At 49.2% G+C, this 13,497-nt stretch overlaps 1 protein-coding gene across 7 annotated transcripts in view; it reads left to right on the forward strand.

Moving 5' to 3' along the window:
- Window positions 1–13,497, forward strand: part of BCAR3 (BCAR3 adaptor protein, NSP family member) — a 152,504-nt gene that overhangs the window by 122,217 nt on the left and 16,790 nt on the right. For 5 of the 7 annotated variants that reach the window (XM_025288236.3, XM_044944666.2, XM_025288235.3 and 2 more), the window contains 4 exons: window positions 1,540–1,668; window positions 4,619–5,064; window positions 9,344–9,447; window positions 10,828–11,480. In XM_025288236.3, the coding sequence (XP_025144021.2) occupies window positions 1,540–1,668; window positions 4,619–5,064; window positions 9,344–9,447; window positions 10,828–11,480 (1,332 nt within the window). Of the gene's footprint in view, window positions 1–1,539; window positions 1,669–4,618; window positions 5,065–7,932; window positions 8,408–9,343; window positions 9,448–10,827; window positions 11,481–13,497 lie in introns of those variants that run through there. The other 2 variants (XM_025288238.3, XM_025288240.3) reach the window with 2 other exon arrangements.

The following is a 13,497-nucleotide window of genomic DNA, read 5'->3' on the forward strand; positions in this document are numbered from 1 at the left end:
CAGCATCAGCATCACTTTGATAGGAATTCAGCTCATCCATCAAACACTCCCGAGGGCCTGCACTGTGAGGAGTGGAGGGGAAGGGGAGAGGGGAGAAGTAAATAATCAGTAAGCCAGAGCCTCACCTCGAAAGCGGCCCGGGAGTCATTCTGCTGCCAGCGCCCTCATGGGTTGAGGATAAGAATCCAGCGGTAAAATCCCAAGTCTTTTTCTTCTTCTTTTTTAAAAAAAATTTTTTTATTTATTTTCTTTTGGCTCTGCCGGGTCTTCATTGCTGCACGGGCTTTTCTCTAGTGCCAGTGCTCAGACGTCTCATTGCAATGGCTTCTCTCATTGCAGAGCGCAGACTCGAGGTTGCGCCGGCTTCAGAAGTTGAGGTCCCAGGCTCTAGAGCACCAGCTCAGTAGTTGTGGCACGCGGGCTTAGTTGCTCTGCGGCCTGTGGGGACTTCTGGATCAGGGATCAAACCTGTGTCTCCTGAATTGGCAGGTGGCTTCTTTACCACTGAGCCCCCAGGGAAGCCCCCAGGTCTTTTCCTTGAGTCAAGGCAGTTTGGGGGCTCTTTCCTTGCTAAGGTGCAGGGCAGAGTGATGAGGATAGTTTTGTGAGTCCTACAGGCTTTTGAGGCCAACCTGGGGAAATTGAGAAAATGCAAGGACATGACCCTTTCCTTCTTATATGACCTTCAGCCATAGTCCCTGAGCCTGGTTTTGCTAGGAACCAGGCAGGTGTCCAAGTTCAGTTCGTATGTTGTAAGTGGGCGTGGGTTCTAAATTAAACCCCAGTGAGTGCGACCCACCCAGAACTCCTGTCCCGGCCACTGGGCAAAGACCTAGATATAGTGATTCTCAAACTGCCTGAAGGAAGAGCCAGTTCTTGAAGTTTTAATTTCTACTCTGTTATTAAAAAAAATGAAATATTAGAAAAATGAAGTTAAAATTACATACAAAACACAAACTCAGACTTCTGTTAGTAGATGCAGGAGACCTTACTCTATCCAATTGCTCTAAACGTTTCTAAAAGCAAACTCAATCCTGAACTGGAGTTGGCCAGTACAAAAAATTCAGGTCCTCAAGGCAGCGCTTTGGACAGTATTGTCCCTCCAGGGCCAGGTGGGGACTGTGGCCTTCCCAGCTGTGTGTCAGGACAGTTCAGAAGGAGAACGAGGAAGCTCCCTAGGCAACTTCGATATTCCTCATGCCCCGCACATCTCTCTTCCTGGTGCCCCCCACCCTGCTCCCCACGTTTTCAGCTGCTACACGAGCAGAACCGATAAAAGGAACAGCTTGGCTAACTCTGCTGTCATAGTCCCTGTGTGCAGGTGAAAATTTTACTGCACACTTGCAGCCAGAGAAATGAAAGGTCACAGCTAATTGTAATCATTATCCAGGCTCCCCTACCTGACCGGGGCTTTGGGCATATACCGCTTTGATAGCAAAGCAGCTGACTGCAAGGCCGTCTTCTCCAGGTGGCTGGCCTGGGCTCGCCAGTCTGAGCAGGGTGGGAAGGTCACTGGTGACTGGGGACCCTGTGTTGCAGTTCTCCAAGGAGAGGCACGTCATGGACAGGACCCCCGAGAGGCTGAAGAAGGAGCTGGAGGAGGAGCTGCTGCTGAGCAGTGAGGATCTGCGCAGCCACGCCTGGTACCACGGCCGCATCCCCCGACAGGTACCCGCCCTCACGCAGGGTCATGTGCCCAGGGCCATTAGGAGCAAGCTCCAGTTCAGCCCAAACGAAATAATATGAAGTGGTTTGCGGTGACTTAACGTAGGCCCGTTTCTAAGGAGATCTTGGGAAGATCTAAGGTCAGGAATTCAAAGTCCATTTGCCTGTGGCCAGTGAGGGGATGAAGGAAAAGCAGGTGTTCTGTGGTCTGTAAACACGAGCCCAGCGGGAGGCAGCCATGCAGGGTGGCACCTCGGGGAGTATGAGGGCGGGCTGTGGTTCAGCTAATTGAACTCTTGGCCAGCTGCCTGCAGCCTCATACCCTGTGGAGCCTGCTTCCTTCTTAAGGCCGTGGTTTAATTTCAGGTGAAAAGAGGGTATCATCAGGGCAGGTAACCCAGAGAAATAGGCCGCCTGTGCCCTAGTGGGGCCGGCAATTATTCATTCTCTACTCTTGCCCTATCCGGCTCCTGGCCCAGAAATAGGGAAGAGGAATTATACCAGCGACCACAGACTCATGGCCAGAATATACTTTGTGTGATTGTCCTTTGGGTCATAGCCATGAATCATGTTTCTGTATTTAATAGTATAGAAATTGAAAAATAAATGCAGAATTGAGGTATAGAATTTTCCTTGAGTTTTTATTGTAACATGATCCGACCAGTCAGTCACTCAGGACCACAGGACAGGAAAGGGGGGGTGGGGGAGGGGCATCGTATTGTGAATGGGTTTGTTTTGTTTCTAATGTAGCAGAGTCTCAGCACCATCAAAGAAAGAAATCTTATTTCAACTTTGCTTTTCTTCTTTTAGCTTAAAATTGATTATAGAAAATAGAATTAAAAAAGAAGCAAATTAAACTCTCACCCATAATTCTCCCTTCTGGAGATAACCACTATGAATATTTTGATATAAATCCTGCCAGACTTTTCCAAATCAAGCTTGAGCTCATTTTGCCTATAACTTAGCAGCCCACTTTCTTCCCTTAATGATGTAACCTGGGAATTTTCTCCTGCTATGAAATGTTGTTCTCAACCAGCCCCCATTGTCTGCATCCATTGTATGTTTGCTCCGCTCTGTACTGGGCAGTCTCCCAACCCTTGAAGATAACTACTGTGTTCATCGCTATCCTCATTTCCTCAGGCTCAATTCCAAGAAGTGGAATTTCTGTGTGAAAACATTTTTAAGGCTAAGATGCAATTTTAAGGTAACCATGGTAACATACTATTCTGAGCTAGCTGATCAAATGTTGGCAGGTCCTGGAAAACTTGTCAAAGTTTATAAATCTGATATCTGTCATCACCATCATTCTCCTTATCATAATCATAAAATTTGTTTCCCACTTGCCATAAGGATAAATTTTCAGCTATACATCATCTAGATTGTATATCTAAAGACTGTAACGATAATAATGATCGTTGTAGTTAACTCTGAAGGGCTTCCCTGGTGGCTCAGATGGTAAAGAAGCCACCTGCAATGCAGGAGACCTGAGTTCGATCCTTGCATTGGGAAGATCTCCTGGAGAAGGGAATGGTTACCCACCCCAGCATTCTTAACTAGAGAATCCCATGGACAGAGGAGCCTGGCAGGCTATATAGTCCATGAGATTGCAAAGAGCCAGACACGACTCTGACTAACACATACATAGTTAACACTTTACTCCTTTAAATCTTTATAGCTACTCTGTAGGAGATATTATCCTGGTTTACAGATGATGTAACGGAGTGTAACTTGTATACGTAACTTGTCTCACGGAAGAGCCAGAATACAAACCCAGGCAGACTAGCTATGGGAACAACCATTCTACGACACAGTTTAAATTCTCCTTTTGTTACCAACTTCAGTATCCTTATAGCTAATGATTTTTTTTAACATCTGCTATGTTCCAGTCACTGTGCTAGTGCTTTGTGTATATTATGTGGCAGTGGTTTGGTTGCTAAGTCTTACGCAACTCTGCGAAGGCATGGACTGTAGCCTGCCAGGGTCCTCTGCCTGTGGGGATTCTCCAGGCAAGAATACTGGAGTGGGTAGCCATGCGCTCCTCGAGAGGATCTTCCCAACCCAGGGATTGAACCTAGGTCTCCTGAATTGCAGGCAGATTCTTTACCAACTGAGCCACCAGGGATGCCTCATATCTTATGTATGCAAATATATAACCTTCCTAATAACTCTGTGGGATGAGAGACTGGCCACTTTGTTCCAGGCCCACAGAATAATCGGTGTGCCCAGAGCCACCCTCAGAGGTCTAGTTCTACTGTCCCTGGCTTCCACCTGCATGCAGACCCTCCTCCTCCCCACCCACCAGGCCTGGAGAGGAGTTCCTTTGGAGAGGGCTCTGAGGATGACCCATAGATGACAACCAACATCCTCCTCCAGGTGTTGCAGGGAGAGAAAGAATCAGACCCACCAGACACAAATTTAGTTTTATCGCTTCACATCCTTCAGGTCTGCATAGATGTCATCTTCTCCTGATACCCTCCTAATCACCATATTTAAAAGGACAGCCCCCATCCCAATTTACTTTTTCCTTAACTTTACAACATCTGACATGGCATACCTGTTCCTTTTTTGTCCTACTAGAATAGAAGCTCTGCAGTGAAAACAGAAGCTCTGAGCCAGTGGAGGCTCAGCTTCATTCACTATATAAATGCAGTGCCTACAGCAGTACTTGGCACACAGCTGTTGCTGTTCAGTCATGTCCGACCCTGCAACCCCATAGACTGCAGCACGCCAAGCTTACCTGTCCTTCACCACCTCCCAGAGCTTGTTCAAACTCATGTCCATTGAGTCGGTGATGCCACACAGTAGGTGATCAACAAATAGCTCATAAGTGAATGAATCTTCTCAGAATTTGACAAAATAAAGAGCCGACCGAGGAAGAGGAGACATTATAGTCTTGTCCATAGTGCAGCTAAGCTTGCCTTGCCTGTTCCTCACTCGCCATTCTGTCCCAAAGGTGTCAGAAAGCCTCATGCGGCGAGACGGTGACTTCCTGGTTCGTGATTCTCTGTCCAGCCCGGGAGACTTCGTCCTGACCTGCCAGTGGAAGAACCTCCCTCAGCACTTCAAGATCCGCCGGACGGTGGTGCGGCTCAGCGAGGCCTACAGCCGCGTGCAGTACCAGTTTGAGATGGAGAGCTTCGACTCCATCCCTGGCCTGGTGCGCTGCTATGTGGGCAGCCGGCGGCCCATCTCGCAGCAGAGCGGAGCCGTCATCTCCCAGCCCGTCAACAGGACGGTGCCCCTGCGTTGCCTGGAGGAGCGCTTCGGAGCCTCCTCCCCAGACCGGGCCCACGAGGGCAGCCTCGCTGAGGGGAGGCCGGACGCGGCCAAGAGGCTGAGCCTCACTGTGGGCGGAACCCAGGCCCGAGAGCAGGGCTTGCCCAGGGGCAACCTCCTCAGGTGAGTCAGGGCCTCCTCGGGTGGTGTTGGGACCATGGGGGGCACTCACCTGGCCAGGGCCCAGCTCTGCTCAGCAGACGAGCTTCCCATAGGAGCAGAGGAACAATGAAAGATGTTAGTGGAACTCCAAGTGGCGCTGGAATCGCGGACACAAGACATTGCGCGGTTAGTTCCCAGTTGTGCTGTCGCTTCAGTCGTGCCCGACTCTTTATGACCCCATGGACTGGCCCTTCAGGTTGCTCTGTCCATGGGATTCTCCAGGCAAGAATACTGGAGTGGGTTGCCACGCCCTCCTCCAGGGGATCTTTCCAATCCAGGATCGAGCCTGCGTGTCTTAGGTCTCCCAAGGCAGGTGGGTTCTTTATTACTAGTGCTACTTGGGAAGCCCAGTTGCCAGTTGAGTTGGTGCCCCCCCCCCCCAAAAAAAAAAAAAAAAATGGTGCTGTTGCTGAGGAAGGGGAAGGCTGACCAGGAGAGACCTTGTGAAGGAGGTAAGGATTCCGGCTGGTCTGAAAGCTAGGGGACATTTGGATAGATGCTGCAGAGGGGAGGGTGTGCCCCTGGAGGGAGGAGGCTCAGACAGAGCCTGAGTTGCAGAGTTAGAAAAGGGCAAGCGTGGCTCTGAGTGTGGAAACTGGAGGAACTGGAACAAAGGGTCTGTCCACGCAGGGGGCTGACAGAGGGAGGTTTAGGGAGCTGACCCCACCAGATCACGGAGGCTTTCGTGCCAGACTTTGAAGCGCCTCAAAGACTTAACATGGGGAATGGAGTGTCCTAAGAACAAGACGGAATGGTGATATGCAAGAAGGGTGAGAGGGGAGAGGAGCAGGAAGGCAGCTAGTGAGCTATGAAGGATCAGGCTATGCAGATGGAGTAGCGAGGAAAGTCAGGAGGCTCAGAACCAGGCTTCCTGACACCTCTTCTTGTGGGGAGATGGAGACAGGCAAGTCAGATACCAAAGGAGGGACCAGAGTGGGTAGACTTCGGAGGAAAACCAGTTGCTCCATCTGAGGGGCGACTTGTGGGCTTGCAAAGGGCCAGTGTCCAGCAACAGCTCTGGAATTAGGAAGTGAAGTTAGTCCTGAAAGCTTAGATGAGGACTTGGTCCACACAGAAAGGGTGATTGACTAGGTCAGAAGAGATGAGATTCCTAAGACAGATGATTTTGAGAGTCTGGGGGCTGCAGGCTGACCCCTGGGGGATCTTGGAGAGAAGAGTTCAGAGAACTGAGTGCTGGGCTAGCCCCACCATCGATTACAAGTGATGTGCCCTGGGTTAATACTGGACTTGTCTCTCAGGCAGTGAGGAGTCCTTGAGCGTGTTATCTAGCTGCCAAGAAAGAAAAGTTGGCAAGACGCTGTGCATTATATTTATTTTAGACTATGGAAATGATGTTAGAAAAAAAGCAAATTCAAATGATTTTCTTATTCGAGTTCAAAATGGGTCAAAAGCAGAGACAACTTGCAACATCAACAATGTATTTGGCCCAGGAACTTTGAATGACTGTACAATGCAGTGGTGGTTCAAGAAGTTTTGCAAAGGAGATGAGAGCCTTGAAGATGAGGAGCATAGTGGCCGGCCGCTGAAAGTTGACGACAATCATTTGAGAGCATCTTCAAAGCTCCTCTTACAACTACAAGGGAAGTTGCCAAAGAACTCATGCTATGGTTGTTCCGCCCTTGAAGCAAACTGGACAGATGAAAAAACTTGATAAGTGGATACCTCATGAACTGACCACAAATTTAAAAAACTGTCGTTTTGAAGCATCATCTTCACTTATTCTATGCAACCATAATGAACCATTTCTCAATCTGATTGTGACGCACGACAAAAAGTGGATTATACACAACAGCTGACGACAACCAGCTCAGCGGTTGGACCGAATAGAAGCTCCAAAGCATTTCCCAAAGCCAGACTTGCACCAAAAAACGGTCATGGTCACTGTTTGGTGGTCTGCTGCCAGTCTGTTCCATTACAACTTTCTGAATCCCAGTGAAACCATTACATCGGAGAAGGAAGCTCAGCAAATCAATGAGATGAACCAAAAACTGCAACAGCTGCAGCCGGCATTGGTCATCAAAAGTGAAAGTGAAGTCACTCACTCGTGTCTGACTCTTTGCGACCCTGTGGACTGTAGCCCACCAGGCTCCTCCATCCATGGGATTCTCCAGGCAAGAACACTGGAGTGGGTTGCCATTTCCTTCTCCAGGGGATCTTCCTAACCCAAGGATTGAACCTGGGTCTCCCGCATTGCAGGCAGACGCTTTAACCACCAGGGAAGCCGCACTGGTCATCAGCAAGGGCCCAATTTTTCTCCAAACCACCTGACCAAATGTCACACAACCAACACTTCAAAAGTTGAACGAATTGGGCTGCAGAGTTTTGTCTCATCCACCATATTCACCTGACCTCTCACCAACCGACTACTGCTTCTTCAATCATCTCAACAACTTTTCGCAGGGAAAATGCTTCCACATCCAGCAGGAGGCAGAAAATGCTTTCCAGAAGAGTTCATTGAATCTCAAAGCATGGATTTTTATGCTACAGGAATAAACAAACTTATTTCTCCTTGGCAAAGAAACATGTTGATGGTAATGGTTCGTATTTTGATTAATAAAGATGTGTTTGAGCCTAGTTATAAGATTTAAAATTCATAGTCCAAAGTTGCAATTACTTTTGTACCAGCCTACTATTAAAACGCTATCTTCTGTTCTTTTGGGAGTTAGGGGTTGGTTGATCAACTAATGAGTAGGGAGTTAATGTGAACAGAGCCAAGGTGACCCGCAGAACCCCTGCTAGGAACAGTGCTGGGAAGGAAGGCCCCTTGCTCTACCCTCAACAACCTGAATTTAAAATACAAAAAAAAATTTTTAAGATAAAAATGAAAGAAAAGCTTAGAAAGTCTCCATGTTGATAACACAAAGCTAACAGAGCCACTCTTGGGGATTGCCCTTTGAAAGCAGAGTTTGCTAAGCCTTATCACACTTGGCATAGGCTGCAAGTCCAGAAAGACCTAGACGTGGGGGTGGGGTGGACTCAACACGGAAGAGGCTGGAAGCCCTGCCCCTCCGCCTGCCAGTGGTTCCCCACATTCCCTGACGTCAGGCCAAATGGTTGCCCCCACCCCCCCAAAAAGGTGTGCGCTCGGCCAGGTTACATTTCAGGCCAGTGTATGACCACGGAGTCTGACTGCTGGTGGGGATCACTGCTTAAATATCGCTTCACTGAAGCCACTGCCTTTTGGAATTTGCCCTCTGCCCAGCCTTATCTCTGAGGGGTTGCTGGAGTTTGGGGGCTGTTTGGTTTTGTTGTTTTTTTTTTTTCCCTCTGGTTGTCTGCAAAGGTAGGAAAGAACTTTCACAATTTCTGTAACATAAGTTTGGGGGTTGGGGGTGGTGACTAATAAAGTTCATTACCACTCGACTGGTGAAGTGCTTTCTGTTTTAGCTAACAGGAGATTCTGTTCTTTGGTGCTAATTAGAGTAATTCCTGATCTGAACGGGCAGAGTTAGAGCCATGCTGGCGAACTGTGTCACTAGGGTCTGCTGGGCCTGCTTGCCCTGCGCTGCTGTGCTCTGTGCTTCCCAATCAGAGAAACTGCCAGTCTGAACTGGCAAGGGGCAGAGCCATGCTGGTGAATCGTGTCATTAGGGTCTACTTTTCCTGTGATGCTGTGTCCTGTGCCTCCCGGCTTGCTTGATGACCCCACAGCCCTTTCCCCGACTCAGCGCAAGGAGGCTGGCCAGGGGATCCCCCAGTGGGGTCCTTCTGAATGGGTATGACAGCCTCCCTGGGCAATCCTGCAGGTTATTTGGGGGACGCTGAACTTTCCACTGGAAACTGCCCCACAGCCTCCTTCCTAACTGTGACACTGAAAGGCTTGGTGGAAAACGCGTGTTAGTTATACAAGTCATTCCTCCTGGGTCTGTAAGTAATTTTAGGCGCTGTTGAAAGTACACATTCCAGCTTATCAGATTTTCCTGAGAGTATCTTGAAGCCTTTACCCTGCTCTGCTTAACAGGATGGAAAGACTCAGAAGCAGCAGCCGGGGATCTAACTGGATGGGTCCTGGGGACACGGCAAGGAGCCCATGGCACAGTCATGTACTAATCACCCCCATCAGTGATTTCCTCCTCCAGCCAACGTTCCTTTACTCTTAGGCTATACGGGAGTGCTCTCATTCTGAGCAGTCTTTTTCTTTTTTTAAACTTTCCATGATGTTGCCTAAAGGTTTTATGATTTAATGACATGTTTCTGCCCTATTTGTCTTTTGCTTCAGAAATAAAGAGAAGAGTGGGAGCCAGCCAGCCTGCCTGGATCACATGCAGGACAGAAGAGCCTTGTCCCTCAAAGCCCACCAGTCAGAAAGTTACCTGCCAATTGGTAAGTCTTTGGGAATTTTGGGGGGAGGAGGGTGACGGTGTTCCCCTGATTTTCTGCAGGCTGTCTCCCCTGCTCCTTCTGGTCACCTAATTTGGGAAGGACATAAGACTCCACGTCTGGAGGCTGAGGGGTTCATAGAACTGTATCCAGACGCGAATCACTGAGCTGGATGCTGTGTGTGTGTGTGTGTGTGTGTGTGTGTGTGTGTTACTCAGTTGTGTCCGACTCTTTGCAACCCCATGTACTCTGTGTGTGTGTGTGTTAGTCACTCAGTCGTGTCCAATTCTTTGTGAGCCCATGGACCAGATTCCTCTGTCCATGGAATTCTCCAGGCAAGAATACCGGAGTGGGTTGCCATTTCCTTCTCCAGGGTATCTTCCCATCCCAGGGATCAAACCCAGGTCTCCAGCATTGCAGGCAGATTCTTTACCATCTGAGCCACAGGAGAGCCTGGATGCTTAATGTGTGCTAGCTTTTAAGTCTCATAAGAAGCCTTAAAGGTGAGCATGGTTATCCTCTTTTTGGTGAGGAGACTGAGGCATGGATATAATTGACCTGTCTAGATGCATCTGTCTAGTAAGTGGTGAAGCCAGCATTTGAACCTAGGTTTCCTGACTCTGAGCCCAACTGCAAACTGGTGGTCATCATGACAAACGTGCCTTCCCCTTGGTCTCCTCCCTGGGGAGAGGGTGAATGGGTCAGTCCTGGGGTTCCTGGTAGAAACCCCGCCTCCTCTCCATTCTGCTGTCACAGCTGGAAGAGTGAGATGCTGTGGGATGCGGGGAAACCAGGTAAGCAATTGTGCTAATAGGCAATGGGATTGTTTTTCATTATTTTTGTAACAGACCTTCCTTGGGGAACCACAGGGTGATTTTTCCTGTCACCCCTTCATAAACTGTTTGAAAGTGGGTTTTCTCAGCATCTTTTTCTCCCTTCCCCATGTGTCTCTGTCTCTTCCTTAAAGCTGGCAGGATCCACTCTGGCTTTGAGAGTGACTCAGACCCCTCCCCCTTTTATACTATGTGACTAAAGACATGTTTCTTAGGGTAAGGTTAGATTACTCACCACCCTCCAAGCTCGATGTATTTCCCTGTTTTGACTGTATAACCTTCTGTGACCATAAAATGGCATTGCTGCCCAGCTGTGGGTAGTCACCAGGATTTAGAATTCCCCAAGAAGTGGCATGGGGCCACCTATGCCCTTGACATGCTCTTGACTGCTCTAGACCAGACCTGCAGTGGTCATACTGGCTGGTCTTTTGTGGGTAAAAATCAAAGCCCTAGGGTATGAATTGAGGGCCAGAAGCTGTCACTCTAATTTTGTCTGTTTTGTGTTTGCCTCACAGCTGAGCTTTTTCTGACCCTCTGTTATCCTCCACAGGTGGTAAGCTGCCTCCTCAGTCCCCAAGTGTGGGCACAAGCCCCTGCCCAAACTCACCAGTGTTCAGGACGGGCAGCGAGCCCACTCTGAGTCCAGCTGTGGTGCGGAGGGTCTCCTCAGACGCCAGGCCAGGGGAGGCGCTGAGGGGCTCAGACAGCCAGCTATGCCCCAAGCCGCCCCCCAAGCCCTGCAAGGCACCCCTGCTCAAAGCTCCCCCGTCTCCATCTATCTGGCTCAACTCTGAAGCCAACTACTGCGAACTGAACCCAGCCTTGGCGGCCAGCTATGATGGGGCATCTAGGCTGCCCTTCTGTGCCCAGGACAGCTACGTGGAGTTGCTGACAGCCAAGCAGAATGGGGGGCTGGGCACCCGGAACTCTGACACCAGCTACTTGATCCTTGATGATGATGATAGGACGAGGCCTTGGAAGCCGCCGCCAGCCCCAGGGGACACAGGGCGGGAGGACCAGGACACATTTGTGATGCCCCTCCTAGAGACCACCTCTTCGTTCAAGCCCAACGACTTTGAGTCGAAGCTGCTTCCTCCTGAGAACAAGCCCCTGGAAACTTCAATGCTGAAACGTGCAAAAGAACTGTTCACCAACAGTGACCCCAAGGTCATTGCCCAGCACTTGCTCAGCGTGGACTGCAAGGTAGGTGCCGGAGGGATTTCCAGATGCTTGAAAGGGGGTTCTGTCTGGGCCTCATTCTGCCTTACCTTGTGGCTTGTTTGCTCATAGGACAATGGAGATGATGACCTGGGTGTGGGATTTATTGAAGGGGTGGGAACCCAGGCTGTGACAACCCTTGCCCAGGCAGGAAGCTTGTGAAATTCACCTGGGACAGAAGGATACAGGGCCACCCAGGGCCCTACTCTCCTCCCCCAACCCCTGCCATGCCCTTCTCCCAGCTCGTGTGAATTTTCAATTCTCCCCCTGCCTCAACTCCATCAGAACTGATGAAGTCAAGTCCAAAGAAGAGTAGATTGTAGATGAAAATGGAGTTTCTGGAGTAGCAGAGATTTCGTGGTTTTTATTTCATTATATGCCACATATGTACATTATATATTTATTTTTATTGTTATGAAAATGGTCTTTAGGGTAAAATTTTTAAAGTTACTTGCTCAGTTGAGAAAAAATATAAAACAATTATAAAAGATATCATTTTAGAAAAATTACACAATACAGATTAGGAGAAAAAAAATGAAAACCACACAAAATCCAGTTTCTTGGTGATCACCGTTGTTAACATTTGTTCCGCCAATAGATGTGTAAATAATTGCACGCATATCTATTTGTTTACCACAGAAATGCCACAGGCCTACGCATACCACTTCAAACCTTTTTTGTCTTTCATGGAACAACATAGCATGACTATCTTTCCAAGTGACTACATAAACCTCTGTTTACATCATCATTTTAAAAAAATTATCATCATTTTTGATGCATTTCTTTTAGATATGGGTGGCTTTTGTTCATAGCTGGCCCCAAGACAACCTCATCCTTCAGAGAGTAATTTCTCGAAAGCAAGCGTTTAAGGCTGGGGTGTGCTCAGCCCACCCCTCAATATAAGGAGACAGATCCCTTCATTTGAGCAACAGATGAGGCCTTAGATTTAAAGCCCTTTTTCATTTGTAGCTCAGTGAAGTCAATTAGCTTCAAAGGTCAGGGCTTACTGAGGAACTGGTTTTCCTAAATAAATTTCCTGGGTCATGAATCATGGCAGGAAATCTAATCTCCAAGCATTCCCCAGGGAGTTCCTCGGTTGATGGAGGCTCACAGGGCGCATGGGACCTCCCAAAGCTGTCTTGAGGAATATTAAGCAGGCGCTGGCTGTTTCGGGGCAAACAGCCGAGGGGCTGCCAGGAATGGGGCTGTGTTGGAGGAACAAGGACTGTCTGTGTGGTTCACTGGGTGTCCTTGGGCAGGGCCCCAAGTGGTCAGATAATTTTCCTTGTTAAGACCTTACCTCATTCAGAGGGAGCTAAACCTGTTTGGACAGGAAGAGGATTTAGTCTCCTGTTCTAGTTGGTATGAATAGGCCCTGGGTCTGAGACAGCAGAACCACACCAGCAGGCCAGGAGCCTGGTGTGAACCTGTCTGAGTTCTCGGTGGAGGAAGCTCCTTGTGGGAACATGGCTCTGGGTTTATAGAACAGCCTAATTTCTGGGAGGAAATGAATGCTTCCCCGCTGTGTTCTCAGGCAGGACTTGGTTAGTATCACTGTCTAGGAGGAGGTGAGAGGCCCGACTGCTCTTCACAGGAGTCTGGAACCTTCCCACTGCCTTGGCAGTCTGTTCTCAGCTGAAGGAATGTGTAGCCTCCTCTTTGTTCTGTTTCTCTGTCTGCATTCTGTCCTCCTGGTGGGGGTCCCACTCCCCCCGTATGCCTTTAGGCACCCCTGGAAGAGGCGCTGGATGAAGCCCCCAGGCAGCGAGGCAGAGACCTGAGCGGGAGCCCCCTGACGATGAGCCCACCCCCAGCCCCCAGGGCGGGGCTGTTTCGTCTTCCTCCGCCCTCATTTCCTTATCCTCTTCCTGAACTACTGACTGCCGGGCTTTGCCAACACAGCAGGAGCAGCAAGCGTCTCTAAGAAGTAAAACAAAGGCTGTTGTCACCTAACTGCAACCAGACCAGCCCACCCGGAAGCCTAGAGCTGGCCTGGGCAGCA

The sequence above is a fragment of the Bubalus bubalis genome, chromosome 6 (assembly GCF_019923935.1).
Source record: "Bubalus bubalis isolate 160015118507 breed Murrah chromosome 6, NDDB_SH_1, whole genome shotgun sequence".
NCBI lineage: Eukaryota > Metazoa > Chordata > Mammalia > Artiodactyla > Bovidae > Bubalus > Bubalus bubalis.